The sequence below is a fragment of the Amphiprion ocellaris genome, chromosome 23, assembly GCF_022539595.1.
Source record: "Amphiprion ocellaris isolate individual 3 ecotype Okinawa chromosome 23, ASM2253959v1, whole genome shotgun sequence".
NCBI lineage: Eukaryota > Metazoa > Chordata > Actinopteri > Pomacentridae > Amphiprion > Amphiprion ocellaris.
In genome coordinates, this window is record NC_072788.1 from 10,922,763 (window position 1) to 10,945,265 (window position 22,503).

General features: G+C 40.1%; 2 protein-coding genes across 2 annotated transcripts; both read left to right on the forward strand.

Moving 5' to 3' along the window:
• The first annotated feature begins 1,922 nt into the window (after positions 1 to 1,922).
• On the forward strand, positions 1,923 to 7,133 carry LOC111564118 (5,6-dihydroxyindole-2-carboxylic acid oxidase). The gene is made up of 7 exons (XM_023263517.3): positions 1,923 to 2,503; positions 2,847 to 3,169; positions 5,066 to 5,270; positions 5,388 to 5,555; positions 5,634 to 5,813; positions 5,890 to 6,036; positions 6,116 to 7,133. The coding sequence occupies exons 1-7, from the start codon at positions 2,149 to 2,151 to the stop codon at positions 6,301 to 6,303; spliced, it is 1,566 nt and encodes a 521-aa protein (XP_023119285.2). The 5' UTR covers positions 1,923 to 2,148; the 3' UTR covers positions 6,304 to 7,133.
• Positions 7,134 to 7,937: 804 nt separating this feature from the next.
• LOC111564117 (leucine rich adaptor protein 1-like) lies at positions 7,938 to 14,209 on the forward strand. Its single transcript, XM_023263516.3, has 2 exons — positions 7,938 to 8,488; positions 12,722 to 14,209. The coding sequence occupies exons 1-2, from the start codon at positions 8,282 to 8,284 to the stop codon at positions 13,109 to 13,111; spliced, it is 597 nt and encodes a 198-aa protein (XP_023119284.1). The 5' UTR covers positions 7,938 to 8,281; the 3' UTR covers positions 13,112 to 14,209.
• Positions 14,210 to 22,503: the final 8,294 nt, after the last annotated feature.

The window sequence follows — 22,503 nt, forward strand, 5'->3', positions numbered from 1 at the left end:
TGGTTCATGTCCACAGGGCATTTAGTAGGCGTGATACTAGTGGGTGTTTGACACTGGTCATCTGCTGGTTTGCATGTCACTTAAATCATGTCACTTAAATCCCTGGTTTGTCAATTGAAAGTAATTTTGGTTATTTAAGCTAAAACTCAGATTTTTCTCTCCTGAAAATTCTCCCCATCATTTGATGTGTGAATCTGCAAAGTATCTGCTAATTAGAGGGTGTTGATCCCCCTGGAGAATTGCTGATCAACTCGCTGATGTTATATAATATCTCACAATTAACAACTATCCAGTGCCCTCTCTGCAATACAGGGTAAAGCCTGAAGGGAATTATGGGGAGAATGTAAGATTTTGCATGTTTTTAAAACAGCCTGCCTCGCTGATCCTGCCCTAGATTCTCAGTCCTTGGGGTTATCGCTGTAGGTTTAGTCAACAAAAACAATCTTTTTTTCCTTCTTTTTTTTCTTATTGCAACACTGCCTCTGGGTTATCATAGCAGCACACCAGAATAATCAAGATTTTGCCACTTCTATCATCGGCTCATTTAGAGTAATCAAAGGTTTCTGTTTCCAGCCCGACTCTTTCACCTGCAGAACAATGAAGCAAATAAACAAACAGTGTGCATGCTGGAGGGACGGTCGGATGGGGAGGTTCAAATAAGAGATGCAGTCGAAAAGAAAAGGTAAGCTAGAATACACATTTCTGAAGCAGATGTGAGTTTTGCAATAATTAACCACAGTCTCCTACACCACCTTCACATGACAACTGAATTTTTTTAGTCTCTCAACCATCGCACATCTCGTACCTGTAATAGAAAACGACACTGATCACTCCCTCAGTCCACACTTCTCATTACTACCACCTGGTTGGAGATGAAGGGCTTTAACATGGAGACGAGCTCGCTTTAGTTTGGTTAGTTTTGCTGTTTGTTTTTGTATGGAATATGTACTGACTGTTCACAAATATTTCCCTCTGGGATGATGTCTGACTCCTTTTGCTACAAGGCAAACATAAACCAATAAAAGACAGCAGTATAGGCAGTTCAAATGCACTCCCACAGTGTTGAAAATGGTATTCTGTGTGATTTAAGAAACAGTGAGAAGAAAGATGATCTCCAAGGATGTTTACACTAGTAAAAGCATTTATTTTACACATGTATTTGAATGAAGCTTTTGAGTTTATTGCACATCAAATGTATGGAATTATGAACCTTTTGCATGCTGATTCCACCTCAATTTGAAAGAAATCTCCATTTGCAGGCTTTTTTCGTGTGTTTTGTTGTTTCCATGGTCTTGACAGTAGAAGCTTGAGAGAATTAAAGAGGCCTTTCTGAGAAGTCAAATGACCCAAAGTGATCACTTTGACAAATAGGGGAACATCTGAGGGATTACAAGATATGATCTTGATTATATATATATATATATATATATATATATATATATATATATATATATATATATATATATATATATATATATATATATATATATATATATATATAAAGAGGGGAATGGGGAATTCTTTAATATGCTATTTTGACATTTTTAATTCCACAAACACCTGCTCCTGTGCCAAAGGCTGGGATTTGAGGGGGAAAAATAGTACTTCACAGCAAATTAATTGTCATGCGGTGTTGATAAAGGCGCACTGAAACGTTGCAGTACGTTGGTGGGCATAGTCATTCATCATCGTTTGTGTTTCAGACTTTTTAATTAATTAGACTTTTAAAAAAATCACTGTTGCGTTCATTCGGGCAACTCGCAGACATCCAGTGACTTTTTTACAAGAATAACTGTGCATGACCGGATCACACCGCCTCCCTTGCTTCCATCCCCAGTAGGAAATATGATGCTATGTGATGGGATCACGCGGGAGTCAGAAAATCCGGGTAGTCATGCGCTAATCCGGTATTTAAGGTCGACGGTTCAGTGGTTTGGGGGGGAATCGAAGCAGGGGCCTGCAAGGGCGCATGGAAGAGGGACTTTTACACTCAGTTATTTGGCACAGAAAGTAACTCCTGATGTGTTGAAGTGGTGCGCATTTGTTTTTAGATGAATTGTTAGGTGAAGTGTGCATCTGCAGGTACATATCCAGTGCGTAATAGACTCGAAAGCAGCCGTGCGTAAAAGTTGGCAACATTTTTGGACAATGTGGCGGTGCGGTTTTTTGGTGCTCGTGGGCGCGGTGCTTGTGAGCGCTCAGTTCCCCAGAGAGTGTGTGACACCGGAGGGACTGAGGAGCGGACAGTGCTGCCCGTCGCCCTCCGGACTGAATAACGACCCGTGCGGCTCCAGCACCGGGCGCGGACAGTGCGTGTCAATCACAGTGGACGTGCGTCCTCACGGGCCTCAGTACCCGCACGACGGACGGGATGACCGGGAACGGTGGCCCATCCGTTACTTCAATCGTACTTGTCAATGTAACGGAAACTTCAGCGGGTATAACTGCGGCCGCTGCAAGCACGGATGGACTGGACCCAACTGTGACCAGCGAGTTTCTGTTGGTAAGTACGCATCCTCCTTTTATCAATAATATTCTAGATATGTGGCAGAGATAGAGATGGGCTGTAATCAGAAAGTAACTAGATTTGGAGCTGGTAGGGATTTCTCAGTGGCATTTAAGCCTGAGGAATTACATCATTTTAATGTTGATCTAGTTATCTGCCTCGATCTGACACAGCCAGGATGTTTTAATCAAAATTAATTCAGATTAGAACCTCATGAAACAACTTGAAAGTGCCCAGAAACTTTTAAAAGGTAATTTGATTTCTCGGTCATTACAAACTGATCCCCGGTTAACGCATGACTGATTGAGTTAATCCAATTTTTCCTCTCATAATCCCCCAGTGAGGAGAAACGTGATGCAGCTCAGCGCGGATGAAAAGCGTGCGTTCGTGAACGCGCTGGATCAGGCCAAGCGGACGGTGCACCCTGACCTGGTGATCGCTACTCGGCACTTTTCCAACATCTTCGGGCCGGACGGCACCACCACGCTGTTCGAAAACATCACCATCTACAATTACTTCGTGTGGACCCACTATTACTCCGTCAGCAAGACGTTCCTGGGTGCGGGGCAGGCCAGCTTTGGGGGAGTGGACTTCTCACATGAAGGCCCCGGTTTCGTGACTTGGCACCGGTATCACCTGCTGCAGCTGGAGCGAGACATGCAGGTGAGATACTGTGTAAGAATGAAAGTAATGAAGCTGCATGCACACTGTAAAAAATAATATTTGGACCCCCCAAAAAAGGCTCGATTTGCATGAATCTTTGAGAATCATAGCAACTTCTAATTAATTTATGTTCAAGAACAAATTACATTATGAGGAATTAGCTTTTCCTCATAAACACGTGCTCATAAAAAATAAGGATGTTTAAAGTAGTGTTTCCACAGTTTTTGAAATTATTTTAAGCGTAAATTACCACAAGTTTGGAAGTTGACAAATTTTTAAGTAGATTTGGGTGATATTTCTGAACTCAAAATGAAGAAAATGTATGTTTGGAAGCCAATTTCTTGAAATTTTCTCAACTTAAATGTAGCTACAACTCAACTAACACATTTTTTTCTTGAAATCACACACAATATTAAGTTGATGCAGCATTATTATGTCAACTCAAGCCAACAAAATCATATTTGCTACCTAAAAGGTTTATCTAAATCAATAAATTTGGTTTTATCTTGCAACCATGCATTTAATTAATGGGTAGGAATGTGTCCCTTGATTTGCTTTTCAGAGTGCACTACAGTTCTGTGAAACTGGGTGGAAAAAAAATGCAAAATGGAAAAAAAATCTAATCGGTTATGTTTCTGGTTGCCTGCCTGTAATTGACACTTGACTGCTTATTGACATTTTTAATTTACCAATACATCACCAACTAATAGCCTGTAGCGTGTTCGTTTCCCCACAACTGTGCTAGTAAGGAAATCACATCTGTTGATACAATGTCACGCCTTAATAAGCATGTGTAAAATGTGACCAAACACTTCATGCACTGTGGTTTGATTTGATCTGCAAACCACCGATTTGGAGAGAACAGTATCCTAAAGAGCTTTGATGAGCTAAGGAGTTATTAGCCTGCACCTATTGCCAAAGTGATGCGTGGAAAACGTTAATTATCAGTTCCAGTGAGTGTTGCAGCTATCCACAGTTAAGCACAGAAAGTAAAATGAAGCTTCTGTGTGGATTTCAAGCCCTGACAGTGTGTTGGACTCCCACAGAGGAACTTCATTCTCATCTTGTGCGAGTTTGTGGTGAATTTGTGATCCCTAATTAGTCGCTTGTTTTTTGCAAATCGGCCCCACTGGCAGAGTTCGAGGGAGAGCTCGTTTCTCGAAGCAGGATATCAGCTAAGATGACTAAAAAATGTCTCTGGCTCTTTTTCCTACCACATTTAAATCATATCTGGGGAGCAGAGGCCTGGATTTTAATAGTGCCGTGGATTATTTTGTTCTGCTGAGGAAAAATATGTCTTGAGCTCACTCTTGATGTGTCTTAATGCCCGGCCTCATATCAAAAAGTGTAGAGTTTAAGGACGGTATTTTTTAAAGACCTTAATACAGAATTAAAGTAGAAAGTAATTCACAGATGATTAGAGCCTAACTTGAGCTTCATGAATATTCTTTACCTGTAAATCCTGTATTGATGCATTTACTTTACCTATGTCTCAAATTGTAAGCATCGTGCAGCATTTCACCATTTCCAAATCCATCACCACTTAATACCACTGCATAAATTCTCAGGTTTTGTCTATATATATTTGCACATTCAACACACCCTTAAATCATTTCTGCAAAGGCTTTTGTAGAACTGGTTTTCATTTATTGCACATTTACTCATTCACTGTGAACGGATCTTTTCGCAACTGCCCTTAAAGCAAATCATAGTATGTGAAAATAATTTATTCGGACACCACCACTCAATTCCACATCCTCTGACATGGAATTACATTAAAATAAAGCCTGGTGCAGGTGATTTTAAGTCAGAGCTTCTAGGGTTTTTTTGCCTTAATCTTCACATTCACACTCTCTAACCCAGCCTTCCATGCATTTTTTAATATCCAACAACCAGGACATGCTGCAGGACCCCTCCTTCGCCCTGCCCTACTGGAACTTTGCCATCGGTGGAAGCACATGTGACATCTGCACAGATGACCTGATGGGAGCCAGGAGCAGTTTTGATATGAATTCCCTGAGTCCAAATTCCATCTTCTCCCAGTGGAGGGTCCTCTGTGAGAGCGTGGAAGACTACGACACGCTGGGAACCATCTGCAACAGTGAGCCTTTTGTTCGTTTATCATGACAAACAGACTGGTGATTTTTACAGAGATCTTCTCTATTCTTCAAGATTAGAGAAAATGCATGCGTGACGTCTTATCTTCTGTGTCCTTTAGGTACCGAGACGGCTCCGATTCGAAGAAACCCAGCAGGGAACGTGAACAGGCCGATGGTCCAGCGTCTCCCGGAACCTCAGGATGTAGCCGACTGCCTGCAGGTTAACACTTTCGACACTCCGCCTTACTACTCCACTTCCTCCGAAAGCTTCAGGAACACTATTGAAGGTGAGCAACTACCAATAAATCTCATTCATACAGTCCTACATTTACACTTTCTCATGCCTTTTCATGTTGTTCTTTCAGGCTACAGCGCCCCCCAGGGGAACTACGATCCCGTGGTGAGGAGCCTCCACAACTTGGCTCATTTGTTCCTGAATGGAACGGGAGGACAGACTCACCTTTCCCCCAATGATCCCATCTTTGTCCTGCTCCACACATACACTGATGCTATATTCGATGAATGGTTGAGGAGACACGGTCCAGGTGTTTTATCAGCAAAATCACTTTGGTTCATGTAGTTTTTGCCACGTTTAAGCTAACTTAAAGCATTTCCTAACAGATGCTGCTGTGTATCCTGAAGAAAATGCCCCCATTGGTCACAACAGGCGCTACAATATGGTGCCCTTCTGGCCTCCAGTGACCAACTCGGAGATGTTTGTGACTGCTCCGGAAAATCTTGGTTACTCTTATGAAGCTGAATGGCCAGGTAAACATTCTGATTCATGTCTATCGCCATGGTATTTTCAGCTTCTAAAGGTAATAATCATCTGTGTCTGCCTTTCTAGGTCAAGCATTCACTCTGACTGAAATCATAACGATAGCCATAGTTGCTGCCCTCGTCCTCGTGGCAGTCATTTTCGCTGCCACCACGTGCGCTGTGCGTGCACGTTCATATAAGATGGAGGGCCACCAGCCTCTGCTCGGGGATCAGTACCAGCGCTACGACGACGACAAAAGCCAATCTGTGGTCTGAGATTGCCACCGATGTGCCACACAGCTATGCAGTTTGTTTAAATCTGCTTTCATTTAAGACAAAACAATAAAAGAATCCTTCTGCTTCATTCATTTCCATAAATCAGAAACTGGTGAAATCTCTTTAGAAATTGTGCAAACTTCAATTGTGACTTTTTATTTCAGTTTATGTAAAGAAAAGGTTCAGATGTATTCATTAGTCTGTGGAGTTGCAAGGAGTCTCTCTTTGAAATTTTCCAAAAACAAATGCGTGCCAGGCCTTTAGAATAACAAGTTAGTGCCAGCGATGATGCCTTCTGTAGTTTAGTGTTTGATGTTTCACTTAAAAGGCGATCAGGTGTAAAGAATGTAGATTCAGTCTTCAGTGTTCTGTAACACTCTTAAAGTAATGGGGAGAGGAATACTGCTGGACTAATGAATGCAAAAAATAATTAAACCTCTGCCACATTCATAGGTTTGACTGCTCTGTGTTTCTCTTATTTTAGGTTTAGTGAGGTGATAGTCATTGCACATGTAAGGGAGTCGCAGTGCCCACAAGGGGGTGCAATAGTCCACTTTCTGAAACTCCAGCTGGCAACTACAGCAAACAGTGCAGGTGATTCATAAGAAATGTAGCCAGGTTTTCTTTATCTCTTTTTTTTTACAAACCAAATTATATGTTAAACAACAATATTTGAAATTTCAAATGTATGGTATTCTGTTTTTACATTTATATACAATGCTGTTGAATCTGTTTGCATTTCAAATTATGTTATTGATTAAATGTTATTGATACCCATGTTGGTTTGCTTGACTTTTCGCATGAAGGTGAGCAATAAATGCTTCAAAGCCTTTTTTGATTTTTTTGTACAACCTCAATACCACCTTTGTTTGAAAATGTTGCACTTTTTTCCATTTTAAAGCCCACCAACTCAAAATGTGTCCTCTGTTGGATCTATTCAGTTATTTCGATCTGCTAGGAAACTATTCTGTCTGTGTCCTCAGAAAACTTCATGGTTGGGGGAGTTATATTTCTGGAGCTCATGTAAGATGTTTTGTTTAAGGTGAAACTACAACAATTTCAAGGTCTGAAAACAAATGAATGAATGAATGACATTCTTAACATTCAGTAAAAATATTTTATGAAACTATTTGGGTACCAAATAACAAATGAGCAACCTCCGTTACAGTATATAGCACCATGTGGCCCCACAGTGTCAGTATATGGCAGCCTGTGGCATCTTAGTGACACTATGTAACAGTATGTGGCATCTTAGTGGCAGAATTTGACACCTTCATGCCACCTTGTGGCACCTAGGTGACAGTATTTGGCAGGCTGTGGCACCTTAGTGGTAGTATTTGGCAGTATATGGCATCTTAGTGGCAGTATGTGGCAACTTAGTGACACTGTGGCAGTCCGATTAACTTTAATGGCACTATTTAGCAGCCTGTGGCACCTTAGTGGCAGTATTTGGCAGCCCATGGCACCGCAGTGGCAAATAAAACCACAGATTGCCACTGAAGTGTCGTTACCTGCCAGTGCCACTAGGAGGATTCAGGCCTGATTAGAGTTTGAATTGTCACCTGTCCTGGTTGAATTTAGTGCTTTCCTGAACATAAAGACAGACATTTCCATCATATGTGACTGCATGACAACCAAAAGCGGTGTCTTTAAGAACACATACTCCTTTATTGTCACCCCCTGGTGTCTCTTCACCTGTCGGGTGTCCGGTTTCAGCTGTATGGGAGGGTCCACGGACAGCGTGTCAAAGGCTGGACCGGGAGGTGTGTCGGAGCGGCAGCGGTGCTTCGGTCCACCGTGGAGCGGCTCTGGCTCTTCACATCAGTCAGACAGCCGCTGGAGGAAGTTGTGATGAGCGCATGTTGCAACTTTCTGCGCTACTTTGACTCGGCTCCTGTTTGGATACAGCGTCTCCTCCAGCCAGGCTTTTGGGAATTCACTTCCAGCTCTGCGGTTTTGCTCTAAATCGCTTCCCACAATGGACGAGGACAGCAACGTCTTGCCCGAATTGAAGGATTTAGAGACAAAGTTGGGTCGGAAAGTTCCGGACAGTCTCGCCCGGTCTCTCGCCGGCGACAAGCACGAGAAGTCTGCGCTGTCACATTCAGCCACCCGCAAACTGTGGGCTAATTCTGCGGATTTGGAAAGACTGGAGAGCAAAATGCTGTTGCTCAAACAAGAAATGGTAAGAAAACTTTGCTCTAAACTCATAAAGCTATACAAGAATTGATACAGTAGCTTTTAAAGAAGAGTTGCAAACGATGTAGTAGCTTTGAAATACTACAAAATGTATCATAATGTAGCCTATGCTAGTTTTAACCCCTTTTGTAAACTTATGCTGTTTCAAAGCTAGTTAGCTCTTTTCACAATGTTGCTAAAGCTAATTATTTTTCCATTAACACATTGAATGTGACTGTAGAGTGGTTAGTTTGGTGCACAATTAGTTATTATTTCTACTAGACTGCATTCATTGGAACCTTCACAGACTCACAGTTAATTCATATCCATTAAATGTTGTTCAAGTTAATTATTTACCCATTAAGGCTCCCAAAAAATGCAAACAACACCTAAAATGTGGCTGTGGCATAGATAGTTTCTTGCAAACTAAATAATTGATTGTACTATACTGCATTTATTGGGACTTTCCTAGACTCGCCAGGAGTAAATTCCTATCCATTAAATGTTGCTAAAACTAATTATTTACCCATAAACTTTCCAATAATTGGAAGAAAACACCTATAATGTGACTTTGGCATAGCCTAGTTTCTTGCGAAATAAGTGTTTCTACTCTGTTGCATTTATTAGAATCTTCCCAGACTCATTTAACTCCTATCCAATTAATGTTGTTGAAGTTAATTATTTACCTATAAAGATTCAAATAAATATTAAAAAAACACCTTAAATATGACTATTTAGTGCAAAATAAGTGATTTTTCCTACCATGCTGTATTTATAGGATCCTGCCCAGGCTCACGGTCAATTTCTACACATGTAAAATAGCTCCACATATCAACAGGTGGTTGCTAAATGTTCTGTTGCGCTTAATTCTAACTAAAAAGTACCGTGAAATTAGTCAGCAGATGAGAGCCGTTCACACTTATTCACCAAAGACCTTTTGTTGAACCACCCTCCTCCACCTCTTTTGTGATTCAAACTTACTCCACTTGTGCCGATCTAATAATCTTTGCATGATTACATGGCGCTGACATTCAATAAATAGTTTGTAAATGTCATGCAGTTTAGACTGACTGACTAAAGCTTTGTCAGACCTCGAGTCCCCCCCTCCCAATTTGAATAAGTAAGGTCATGAAAGGTATTAGGATTCCTGAGCAGATGGTCTTGTTGACCGAGTTTTGCAGACTGAAATCGGGCTGTCACGGCCAGCAGACTGTCCGAGTTCCACAGACGTTGTGTTGATAGGATTAGATTTATTGTGATGTTAAAAGTCAATATTAGAACTATAAGCTGCACATCTTGTCCTCTTCAGCTGAACAATGTGTACCTTAGTTTAATTAGTTCCTGTTCCAACCTGAATTGACAGAGTTGTCTCATTATGTAAGTTTCCTCATATATGAAAGCTGAATGACTTTTTACAAAAAAATAGAGTGTAATTTCATCAGTGGCCTCTTACTGTTGGACAGCTCATTAGAAATTCGGGCCATCCCATGCCTCTTTGGTTTTATGGCTCCCTTCGCAGCTTAACCACTAATCCAATCAGACTGCTCTGTTTTAGTGTGCACATGTCTGGTAGACACACACAAACTTGTGTGGCGACAACACTGTGTTTAGATTATCTTTTATTTGAGAGGCCTATCAAAGGAGAAAATTGACTTTTAAAGGTGAGACAAGGTTGTTTTGGTTTTTTTTGGTTTTTTTAAGCTTCGTATGACAAATTAAGCATGTTGTGTTAGGTTGCCATCCAGTGTAGACAAAATTATACAGCAGTAATTGTGTTTCTGAAACTCATTTTGCGATACAGGCCCACTGGTGCCATCCTATTAACGCAAGATAGCTGCTTGGACTAAAATGCCGGTATAACTCCATCTGCTTGGCCTCTGTGTGTGTATAAAGCAGGTGGTTATACTTGCAAAACAAACACACCGCCAGCAATATGAGCCAAATGCAGGGCGGTTGCAAATCCACTCCAAAGAAAGGCTGTTGTGTCATGCCAGCTGTCTGGAACACTGTACCAGCCCTGTCTGCCTTCATCTGTCTCAATGTATTTTGACTGTGGCAGGATGTTGCAGCTGTACCATTTTTTTCATTCTGTCACACAGTAGACACAGGGGAATCCCTTTGAATGACTCCACTTCCATCCACGCTCAATAGCTTGGTTTGTCATGGTGAGGAGTTTAATCAATGGCTACACTGTGCAAAGTAGGCCGATCATTCACGATTCTGGATGAAGATTGTCTCCTGGATGCGCAGCTACATGAAGAGTCCTTTTTCCGGTTCCACATAGTTAGCATGACACAACAGAGACAGATAGTCTAAACAAAACTGCACACTGTGTTCTAGCCAGGAGGCGACACAAGAATTCGAGCAGTTGCAAGGAGTAAATCTGTGAAGTTTGCACAGTTGTTGTGGATGTAAGTGCTTGTGAGCTTGTTGTCTTAACTGCTGTTTCCAGGGTCAAGAATGAGCTTTTTCCTGATGCTAACATTAGTTTGTAATGATGTGCTGGGTTGTTCTGTTGAAGAGGGCATACTGTGTAATGGAGTATTTAAAGGAATAGTTTGGGATTTTAAGAAATGTGCTTCTTCGCTTTCTTGCTAACATAAGATGAGAAACAGCACTTACATGCCTGTCTGTCAAATTTAATTCTAAGCTAATTACCCTCAGAACCATAACTGTCCATAAAACTGCACCAAGCCAACTGCCCTTTAGCACCATAACATACCATAAAACTGTAATTTTTTGACTTCATGCTTTGTTTTGAATGATCCGTTAATTAGAAATGCTGTGTAACTTGGTAAGCTTTAGTGGTGTTGATATGTTGCGTAAGCTAAAGCTATAGGTTAGCTGTTTAACCAACCTTATGCTAAGTGACTGACTGCTTCCTGTAACCATATATGTTGTGGACCGATGTAAGAATCGTGTCCATCTATCAAATAAGCTTTCTCAAAATATTAAACTTCTCCATTAAATCACCCATAACCTGACTGGGATGTTTAAGGCATATTTACGGATTTTAAGAAATGCACTTTTAGATCTGTCCGTTAAATGGAAGTCACCAACTTAACTGCCATCAGAATCATAACTAGTCATAAAACTACACTTTTTCATCTTCACACCTTGTTTTTAATGATTAACAAGATGTGATCTGTAACTTGGTAACCTTTAGTTGTGTAGACAAGATCTGTTTGCCAGCGGAGATAGGTTAGACGTTTCACCCCGTTTGCCATCTGTATGCTAAGCTAAGCTAACTGACACCTTTTCGTATCAGTATATTTAATAGACAGACATGAGGATGGTATCCATCTGTCAAATACATGTTCCCAAAATGTCAAAACTCCTCTGTTAAATCGTGTGTCATACTTCTTAAGTACCAAAACCTGACTAGGATGTTTAAGTTAAAGTTTTTGAGAAATGCTCTTAAGTACTTTCATGCCAGAAAATGATAAGAAACAGCACTGATACATCTGTCTACAGATGTGAACTTAACTGCCCTCAAAACCATATCTAGCCATAAAACTACAATTCTTAATCTTCACGCTTTGTTATAAAAGATTAAGTAACAAGAATTGACATGTAACTTAGTAAGCTTTAGTATTGTTGTTAAGTGCATTCTGTTACCTAATCGCCCTTTTGCTAAGCTAACTGACAGTTGCCTGTATCCATATATGTAGGAACATGTGTGAGAATGGTGTCTATCAAGCAAGCTTTCCCCAAATTGTCCAACTCCCTCTCTAAATCATGCATTATCCTTAAGTGCAATATCCAGACTAGGATGTTTAAGGAACGAGTTGGGATTTTGAGACATGTGCGCCTTCGCTTTTCTGCCAGAAGACAATGTGAAGCAGCTTTTATGCATCATTCAGTTAAATATAAGTTTGTAATCATTAAGCTAACTGCCATTAGAACCATAACTGTCCACAAAACTGCACATTTTAATCTCTACACATTATTTTAAATGAAAAATTAACAAAAAATTACATGTACACTAGTTCGCTTTACTTGTGTTTTTAGTTTTGTGGTTTGGTGCATTCTGTTACCTAACCATCCTTATGCTAAGCTATGCTAACTGACAGCTTCCCGACAGATTCCTAAAAGTGTCATAATAACCATATATTTAGGGACAGATATGAGAATGGTATCCATCTATCAAATAAGCTTTCCAAAATTGTCAAACTTCTTTTAAATCATGTATCGTCCTTATGTATCTTGACCTGACTTTGTTTTGTTCTTCACCATACAGGCAAATCTGCGAGCCATCGACGTGAAGTTGATGCAGCAGCTTATGTCGATCAACGAGGGCATCGAGTCCATCCGTTGGATGATAGAGGACAAAGGAGGTGTTGCCAGCCAAGAAGGCAGCCTGACAGGCAGCTTGTACAGCCTGTCAGACAGCCAGGACGGCGCCTCACTGCGAGGCAGCTTCAACAGTTTGAATGATGGCAACAGTGATGGCCTGGACGGTCTGTCTGTGGGGAGTTACCTGGACACTCTAGCAGAAGACCTCCCGGATCATCCCTCACCTACGGACCTCGATTGTTTTGTAGAGAAAACTGTAATCGACGGTGACGCCTTCAGCAAATCACCTCTGAAACTCAGGGTGGAATCAGATGAATACTACTGCTTTGGATAGTGCTGATAAGCTAAACGTGGTGGTTACAGACACTACTGAGATACTGAGAGTGTGTTCTGTGAAGACACATTTTCAAAAGCATTCTTCACTTTTCACACAGCTGCCAGATTGTTTTTTTACACATGCTTAATTTTTCTCATTTTTATAGCAACAGTCTTACCAACTAATGTTACATTTTACCTTGAAACCACTTGACAAACCGCCACAATAAATGCAACCTTTTAATAATGTCTTTATGTCTTATCATGCCGATTTAAGTCAGTTAAAAGGGTGCTCTACTGTGATTGAAGATGATTTTTATTGTTGAATGTCCAGTACCTCTCAAGTCTAGTTTCATCTTTCACATTTTGTAGGTTAAAATTATTGAAGAAAGGCTGAAGAAAAGTAGCAGCATCAGCCATCCAGCAAATTTCCCGCTCTATCTGTGGACAGCTGGACTCGTGTTAGTTAAACCACAATCAGCTGATCTCAACAGAGGGGTAGATTAGGATTTAGCAGCCATTTGGAAAATTGGACATTTCTTGCTGAGGGATTCAAGAGGTTAAACTGTTTCAAGTGGTGAAGCCTTTAGTTTAAGTGTTACAGCAAGTGCAATTTGATTCCATGCCAAATTCTGAGCACCACCTACTGTACATGTGAAACTTTTAATTATTTTTTACTGATGGGAGTTTCTGAGCTAAACTCCTCTCAGCAACAGCAGACGTTGCAGCATGTTGCCTCACACACAAGAGATTAGTTGCACATTCAAAGCACAGACGCTTGACTGAAAACCAAAGCAATTTTGATTGACTTATAGATAATTTAAGCTTGAGGCAAAACCGCGTTAACACCAGATGGGAGAGTTATTGATGGCGGTCGTATGTGAAACACATGTTTGCTTTGTGGGCACATTTTTAATTCTCTGCTATTAAAAAAAGAGGTTTAACAAGAGCTATACGTTGCTGTATATAAATGTGTTATCTTAGCTTTAAACTCCTTATGTTCATTTGTTTGACATGTGTACTTTATGACACCCGCTTTTGGAGGAAAAAACTGTTTTTATTGTTTGCTTTGTTGTGGAAATGAAATAATATATTGTGATTTTTGTTTTCTTGCTCACATTGTGTGAAGTTTTTAATACAAAGAAACAGCAACACAGTTGGAACTGCTGGGCAGACATCCAATTTTTAGAAACAAACCTCATTATGGCATCTTAATGAGATGGAAAGTGAACATTATGGTGCTTTCCTTTTTTAGTAAAATTAAGTTAAGGACGATTTATTAATAATGAAGTCAGACTCTGGGCTGTTGGGTGTAATGTGGCATGGAAAATTACCCATGTTATTTCCTTCTGTCATGTACCTTTGTCAAAACACAGGGAGATGATTCTAAATTTGGCAAATGGCTGCTCATTTGCGCCTTTTAAAACTCCCAAGCTATCAGCAGTGGGAATAATATTTATAATGGTGTAACTAGCATTATCACAGATGATAAATCATGTTACCAGAAGGCCATGAGTGGAATGATTGCACCGCTTAGTTTGGAAATAACCAACTCATACAAAAATGAAACAGAGCTTAGTTTGAAATGCCAGCCATGCAAAATAGTTGAAGGTCTGTTATGTTATTCTCATTTGTAATGCAGCTCACTAGCTTCTTATCTTTCATGTGATAATTGAAGTTCCAGACGGAGTGTACAGGGAAAGTCATTATAGGAAAGATGAGAACCTTGGTCTCTTTGGCTTGCAAATGAATGAGTGGCCACAGGCCACAGTCCTCCAGTAGTTCTTATACTGGGATCTGACATCAGGACTTGCCTTTGGATACAGAGCCGTGTTGGATTAGTCTTCAATTATTCACTTTGTCCACAGACCTGTCTCATGTTTGGGCCTCATCTTGTTTAAAACTAGCATTGATGAAGGATTGTTGTGAGTGTTTTCTGCCTTATTTCATAATGTGAAATATGTAAAATAACATGACTGGACACAAAAGTACACTTTTAGTGTTACATTAGGTCCAGACAGATATAATCACTTTATCCAGGCACATTAAGCATGCTTGTAACTTTGTCTCACTCCAAGTGCAAAGCAGCTTTATTTGGTTTTATGCTGCCTTCCCTTATCTCTGGCTCCCTGAGGCTTTGGCAAGCTTAAACCCCCCGTCATGCTGAACCAGGCTGAGGCCACTAAACTAAAGAGATCTTTGAATGGCAGCATGACCTTTTTGTCAACAGTTCAATTAAAAACAGAAAAAAGTTCTCCCAACTCGCCCAAATTTAACTTAGCATACGTAACTGTGTAATGGTTGAGTGATGGCTAATATCGGTGAAGGGGAAATGTTGAGACTAGAGCTAGTGGCCTTGAAATAATTGGACCTACAGAACAGGTTCTGTGAGTTTGTGTTGTAATAGCTCTGAGTTGAAATTCCTCAGTCCTGCATGGTACACTACACATGAACAGGAGCTGCCTTTTGGGCCTTTCCCTGCCCTTGTAAGTGTACATTTCCGACATGAAAGGCAGATTCAGACAAGTGCTGTCTTTCACTAAAGCATCCAGTCACATTTGAGGAAGTACACGTTTTGTGCCCATATCCAAGTCCATGTTACTGTATGATTGTGTATCTAAGGAAGTAAGAAAGAAACCCTGCACTCATTACAGTCAAGTAAGGTTACTCAAGTTTGTCAAATCAACCTCACAGCAATTCCAGTCACCGCATTGTAGAGGTGAAAGACATCCAGGCTGAGTAGAAAGCAAACAAAAGGAGAATCAGCTGCAGTCCCTTGAGTTCGGGGGCAGAGTACAAAACAATGATTTATTCATTCCCTCAGTTACTTCACTTGTGCACAAATAATTACACCGTCGTACAGTCGAGACGGCAGCTTCCAGCAGGGATCCATTAGCAAATTAGACACTGGGGTTGGACCTGCGCCACAAGATGAAGGGAAACCAATACTGTCTGGTATCTGGGAAACTGTCACCATGCTACCAAATGAGGATACGGGATATGGGTTACTGGAGTGGGGTTTAGGGGGAGATCAAAAGAGCCGGAGACAAAGTGGACCCCTCAGACAGGAAGCCTTGGATACAGAGTAAACATACGTCAAGTTTCTTTATTCCGATTTAATTAGCTTCTCTCTCTGGGCTTTGTTTCTCTGTTTCCAGCAACTTTAAATAGACTGGAGAACTTCATAAACATCACTCTTACATTAAAGACATTGTAATGGATGTGTGTGAGTGGTTTAGTGTGATATACAGTCATGCTTGTGATGGATATAGCACATTAGGTCCTCTATGTCTTAATTATTACATTCCCAAGCAGAGGAATGTCCATGTGCAGAGGTTATGAAGCTGTGGAAAACCTAATATGGCAAATCCCACTGCGCTAATGTCTCGATGTATTGACGAAAAATACTTAACATCAAGTGTTCTAATGTTGTCCTTCACATGGGATTTTCTGCAAATACTTGATCCTCGTTAGATCATTACACAAGCGGAAGTTGACTAATTTATTCGTCAGGAAAACATCAGGCTTTGGTTGATAGCTTCTTGAAGTAGCTCTGCTGGCCTTCTGCCAAACTGTGGGTCTGCGAGTCACTTTTTAAAAGGCCTCGTGAAATTTTGCTGCTCCTGGGTAGACACCGTTTCTGTCAGTGCAAATATTAACAATGGCCGTGTCTGCGCTCTTAAATTGCTCAGCTGAGATTTGGACGAACGCCCTTTGGAAGCTTCTGTAAACAGAAAACATCTGAGAAACCCAAATAGAGCGAGTGGACATCTTGAGAACCTATTACCCTCCAGGCTGCTCAGGCTGCATTCCAGTCATAACTCGTGTAGATTGTTAATCACCATAAACACCAGGAGTGGCTGATTATTTATCAGATGCACTTACAGCTATACAAGCTACTAAACAAGCTGAGACCATTTCTGGAACATTTTTCTCCCACAGGATACAGCAAAATTTCACATGAGTCACTGTAGTCATTAGTGCTTTACTGGACTTTGGTTTGTTTAAGTTTCAGCTCCACACTTTAACCTTTAACTCATGAAAATCTACCACACTGTTGGCTACTCAACAGTATTTGTTGTGTTGGCACTGTAAAGGAGATTCTCTTCGAATTGTGTTTTGATCATAAATGCACAATACAACAACCTAACCAAGGGAGTATTTTTAAACAAATAATGTTTCAACTCAGCAAAAACCTTAACTCAGCTGTTTGCATCAATCTTTTTGAGTGAAGACAATTTCTAATGAAATTATCTTCAACCAGCAAACTTTATTGAGTTAGGGGAATTAGTTTTTTCTCTCCAATCAAAAGTATTTTTATTGACCAGTCTTTACTGTCTGAAATTATCCAGGGATGTTAAGATGGAGCGGATTTGAAATCTCGAGCTCAATGTGCAGAAAAATGTAAGTTACCAAGCCGATTTCATTAGGTTGCATCAATGTCAGTTTAGCTTTATGTCAACCAAAACAGAAATTTGAGTTGAAATTACACAAAATATTAAGTTGATGCAATTAACAACATAATTATGTCAACACAACCCATTAAAATAATGTTTGCAGCTTTAGTAGTTTATCTAAATCAGTATATGAGCTTTTTATTTTGCAGCCTTGCATTTATTTAAGTCTTTGGAGTGAGTTGGTTGTACCAGATATTTGTCACTTCAAAGTACGCCTCACTTTAACACGTGTTTACTAAGTGGAGAATCTCACATTGTTGAATTAATCCCAGAACAAACTCACTGTTACGCAGTTGCTACCAGTAATTTTACAACTGAAACTCTTCACTGCCTGTCACAAAGCCAATTGAGCCAACAGACAAAATGAACATTAGCTTGTTAGCATACTTCATGCTATGCTACTCTGAGTATAATATCATGAGGTATAGTAATGACTGCAGATTGATGAATATGCTGTTTAATAATTGTGTAAATTGTAAAGATGGTCAGTGATATTTCAGTTTAACAATACACCTAAACCTGTACCTCAAATTACAAACCACTCTGCTGGCAACATTAGCTTCAATGAGCAAATAACATTGACTAGGTTAGCATTATCCAGTATTTGCCACTTTTTCTAAACTGCTGGAATACTACTAATTCTGATTTGTCCATGCTTGTGCATACATGGAGGAAAAATGTGTTGATCACCTGCCGAATATTGTATAAGTCCCCTTGTGCCACCAAAACAGCTCTGAACATGAAAACCTTTAGGGTGCTCTGTGGTATCTGACACCAGGACATTGCTGGGGCTTCTTTGGGTCTTGTAAGGGCTCCATTCATAAGTCTTGATTGATCCGATTGTGATTTGGTTCATTTTGGAAGCCAGGTCAATGCCCTGGGCTCTTGGTTGAGATCCTTGATTAGTTCTTGAGGAGATTTTGCAGTGTGGCGAGGTGTGTTGTCCTGTTGCTTGGTCTGCAGTAATGTTTATGTGGGTGTCAAAGTATCGTCCACATGAATTCCTGGAACTGAGATTACCCAACTGAAAAACTGCATTGTACCGAAATGATTCATGTCATGCACTCATCTGTTAGTCATTTTAATATTGTGGCTGATCAGTGTCCAAGTGAAGTAGAAACACACCTAGATTCACGAAGGATTTACAAGGAATGGCCTAAAACTGATATTTTTGCAAGTTTTGTTGCAGTTTCTGAAACTTCAATGACTTTCTTTTCACACAGCATATAGAATTTGGTTGGTTGATTGGTTAGCATTTGTTCAGTTTTCCTGATGCAACCTGATTTTGTAAAACACTAATTACCTTTGAGTAGCTACAGCATAGCAGTTAGATGGATTTATAAGTAGCTAGTTAGTCCTGGTGTGGATATTGGCTGAAAAAAGAGGAAACAACATGGAAAGCTCAAGGTAGGAATGATTAAAAATGCATTTCAGCATTTAAAACCTACACATTTATCATAATTTAATGAAGATTTACATGAAAATTATGTTAAATTTCAGATAGCTGGTTGTGAAATAATTATTTCTAAAGGCACAAACTGGTGGACCCGGATTTCCACTGTGACCACTGCTAAAGTCAACACATGGCTCAACTATTATGATGTATTCCAGTGAATGAAAGCTCCTGCACAGCCCTTTTGTGAAACTGAGGAAGTAAGGATTGGCTTATTAGTCATCACTAAACCCAAACGTGTCACTTTTTACTCAACAGAAGTAGAGATGAAATCATCACATAGTGCAGATTAATGGCACTAAAATGAATGAACTTAATAATTAATAAGCAGTTACACAGTCCTGACATGTTCTCCCTCTCTTTTGTCTGTTCTATTCATACTCCCAATATTCTCTCTACCCATTCTTGCATTCCCTCCTCTTTTTTATCTTTCTATCTGCTGGATCTTAGCTGTTGCATCTCTGGATCGGAGGCCTTTTCCTGACCACAACATCGTGGTCCGAGCTGTTGAGCCAGCTGAGATTAAAAGCAGGCTACACAAGCCTGGAGCCTTCAGCCGATAGAGAGAAGAGAACAAAACAAACCCCTATCCTATTTGATCCTCCCTTTTTTCACTCCCTTTTCTCTCTCTATCCAGGCCAGGAAGCCTTTCCGTGCCTATATTAGGAATCAAAGAGACTTGTACAGAAGGCACTGACCCTGTCAGAGCGTTTGAACTTTTCACTTTGCTCTTTGACGGCCAAGTTGTGAGTCATAGAGGAGGCAGAAAAATAATTTTAGCTTTGAAGTTTACAGAAGCATTTCAGTGTATGCGGCTATTTCAGCTGCATATATCGCAAACCTGAGAAAACTCAGATTTGTTGTTTGAAACATGCAATTGGAAATGAACATAGACTGTATGAAGATATTCTTGCATTTCTTATTTCCTCGCTGGTTTTAACTGGTGTAGCTGCAAAGGCCTCCCAGCAACCGGCCAAGAGGTCAAGAATCTTTTCAAGTGTTTCCTGGCAACAAGATGACCCCGTATCGTTATAAAGAGCCAAGCTGGGGCTAACCCTCGGTCGGCAAACATGGTTTTTTCCAAAACGTTTCTGCTTTGTAATTCCCTAGACTCTCATTCAGGTCAAATGAGGGCACTTTGGGGTCAGCAGGAAAGCATTACAATTGATTGACCTGAAGAGGTCAAGAAATGTTAATCTGATGACTTCATGGTGAAGTCTTTTGGACATTTGACCAGTCTGCTGGATAGTATGTCATGTTTTTCCTCTCACGCCTGCAGGTATTTCAGGATTGTGTTACTTTATTATGTTAACCTGTGCCCTTGTTTGCATTCGTCCACACCTTTCCATTATAAAGCCACGTAAAATTAATGTAAATTGTTCTACTGTCAAAAATGTGTTTACTCCAAATGCTATTATTCGATTTTCAAGGCTCATAAAGAATTCTGCCGAGAACTTTAATAATTCAGTTACTGTTGCCTGAAGCTTTTCAGTCACTTATTTTCTTCCCACAAGTTTTTTTTTTTTTTTAAAAATAGGATCTTCTGCCATAAATTCTGTACATGTTGTCCCACAGTGTTTTAGCTTTCTCGTCACCATTTTCCCAACCATTCTGTCAGCACTCCCTGATAAACTGTCATCCTTCATGCGAAAGAGATGTGATCCTCTTGGGAAAGAACAAATTTACTGAACTCTCCCATCACTGTCCTGCAAGAAGAGAACCTCCCCTGGTCCTCTCTGGGCAATATTACTATCTGAAGCCTGCAATAATTAATCACATTATTGGATTTTCCTGTAAATATTAGACACAACAAATGTTATGCAACGCTTTTGTGGCTTATCAGGACACATTTTTTAGCTGTCATCTGCTTTTGGTATCACACTCCATTCTGTTCTTTCTCAGTCTTCTAGATGTCAGCGACCCCGGCTTAATAAACCCACACTCACAAAGCCGTCAGTGTCCATCCCCTTGTCCGGTTTGAGGGCCGTCCAAGTTCAAACCTCAAAACTTGCCACGGAAATCCCTCCTCTGCATCTCAAGACCGGTGTAACAGGACCTTGACAATTTTACTCAAGTGCTTTGGTTTAAGAGGTGAAGCACCTCTAATATCCGGGGAGGGGGGAGATTAGGATGCGAAACTTGGCGAGGTTTCCTTGGCACCCTCCTAAAGCCCCCTCATTCAAATCCACAGCTTCAATCAAAACACAAGATCATTTCTACTTGGGTTGGATTTGGACTCTGCAGTGTCATTTGGGAAGGTTTGGTTTACCTGAAAAGTTTGCATGCAGAAGAGAATTAGATTTAGAGTTGGAGTGTTAAATCGGGGGAACAATTGGATAGAGTTTCCTCCTATATCATGTAATCTGTACAGATCTAACTGAAACTGCTGTGAGTTATGTAAGGAACTGTACGGAAATTATCAGGCTGGAGAAGACGGGTGCTGTTACATATAAGCATGTTAGAATAATGATAACAGTACTGAGTGTATTCAACAAGCACAAGGAATTTAATTCACTGAACTCAAAGCAGATTTTTTATTTTTTGCACCCTGTCACATTTCTCTCCACTCTGGACTCATTTTTCACTGCAATTTAAAGTTCTGCACCTCTATGGAAATAGCAAGTAGAAGTATACAGAACTGAAAAATGCCTCATAGGCAGCAGGACACAGTTATAATGCCATAAATTATGTATATAAAAAAAAAATAAGGACGAAAAATAAAACTGGAATCAACATGTCCAGCATTTGTTGCCAATACTGGAGGGAAAATTAATACTTTGTATGCCATTTCAGTATTTCACTTCCTGCAAAAGCTGAATTCATTGGTTGCTTATTTAACAATATTTGAAAAAATGTGGTATGAAAATAGATATTTTCTACTTGGATTTTTAATTTGTTTCTGTACTAGTCTCTGATGTGTTTATTTGAATACTGCCCGCAGTTCAGTCAAATTTTGGTCACAGGACTGTTGGTCACAGCTGAGATGTGAATGGTTGCAAGAGGAGCGCAGACGTTTTTGTTGTTTTAAATAATCTAGTTACCACAAATGACAAATGGTTTATTTTCTGCACTTTATAAAATTGAGATATACGCTTAGAATTGGTTAAGTTTCCGGACTGAACAGCACGTTGGAGGTGGGTAGTTCAAGGACCATTAGAAAGGATCTGTTTTTGCAGTTTCTGACTCTGATAAATGGTTGAATTCTGACAATGTGTTTAAAAACAACATGCCTTTCAAAGCCACCGATGGGTTTTGAGGTTCAGATGGTTAAGACTTTGTAACAGAACAACAGTTTTCATGCTGCCACAAACTGCATGTTAAAAATTGAATTATGGTTAACGCTGCCACTGAGTGAAAGAACCAAGTTTGTCTTTCTAAACTTAACATGCCATGTACAAGCTTCTTCTGGCTGTTGGTAGAGATAATGATTATTCACTTACTAATGTAGCAATAGAATTGCAGTGAAAAAATACCTTCTATGAGGTAAACATTTGATTTATT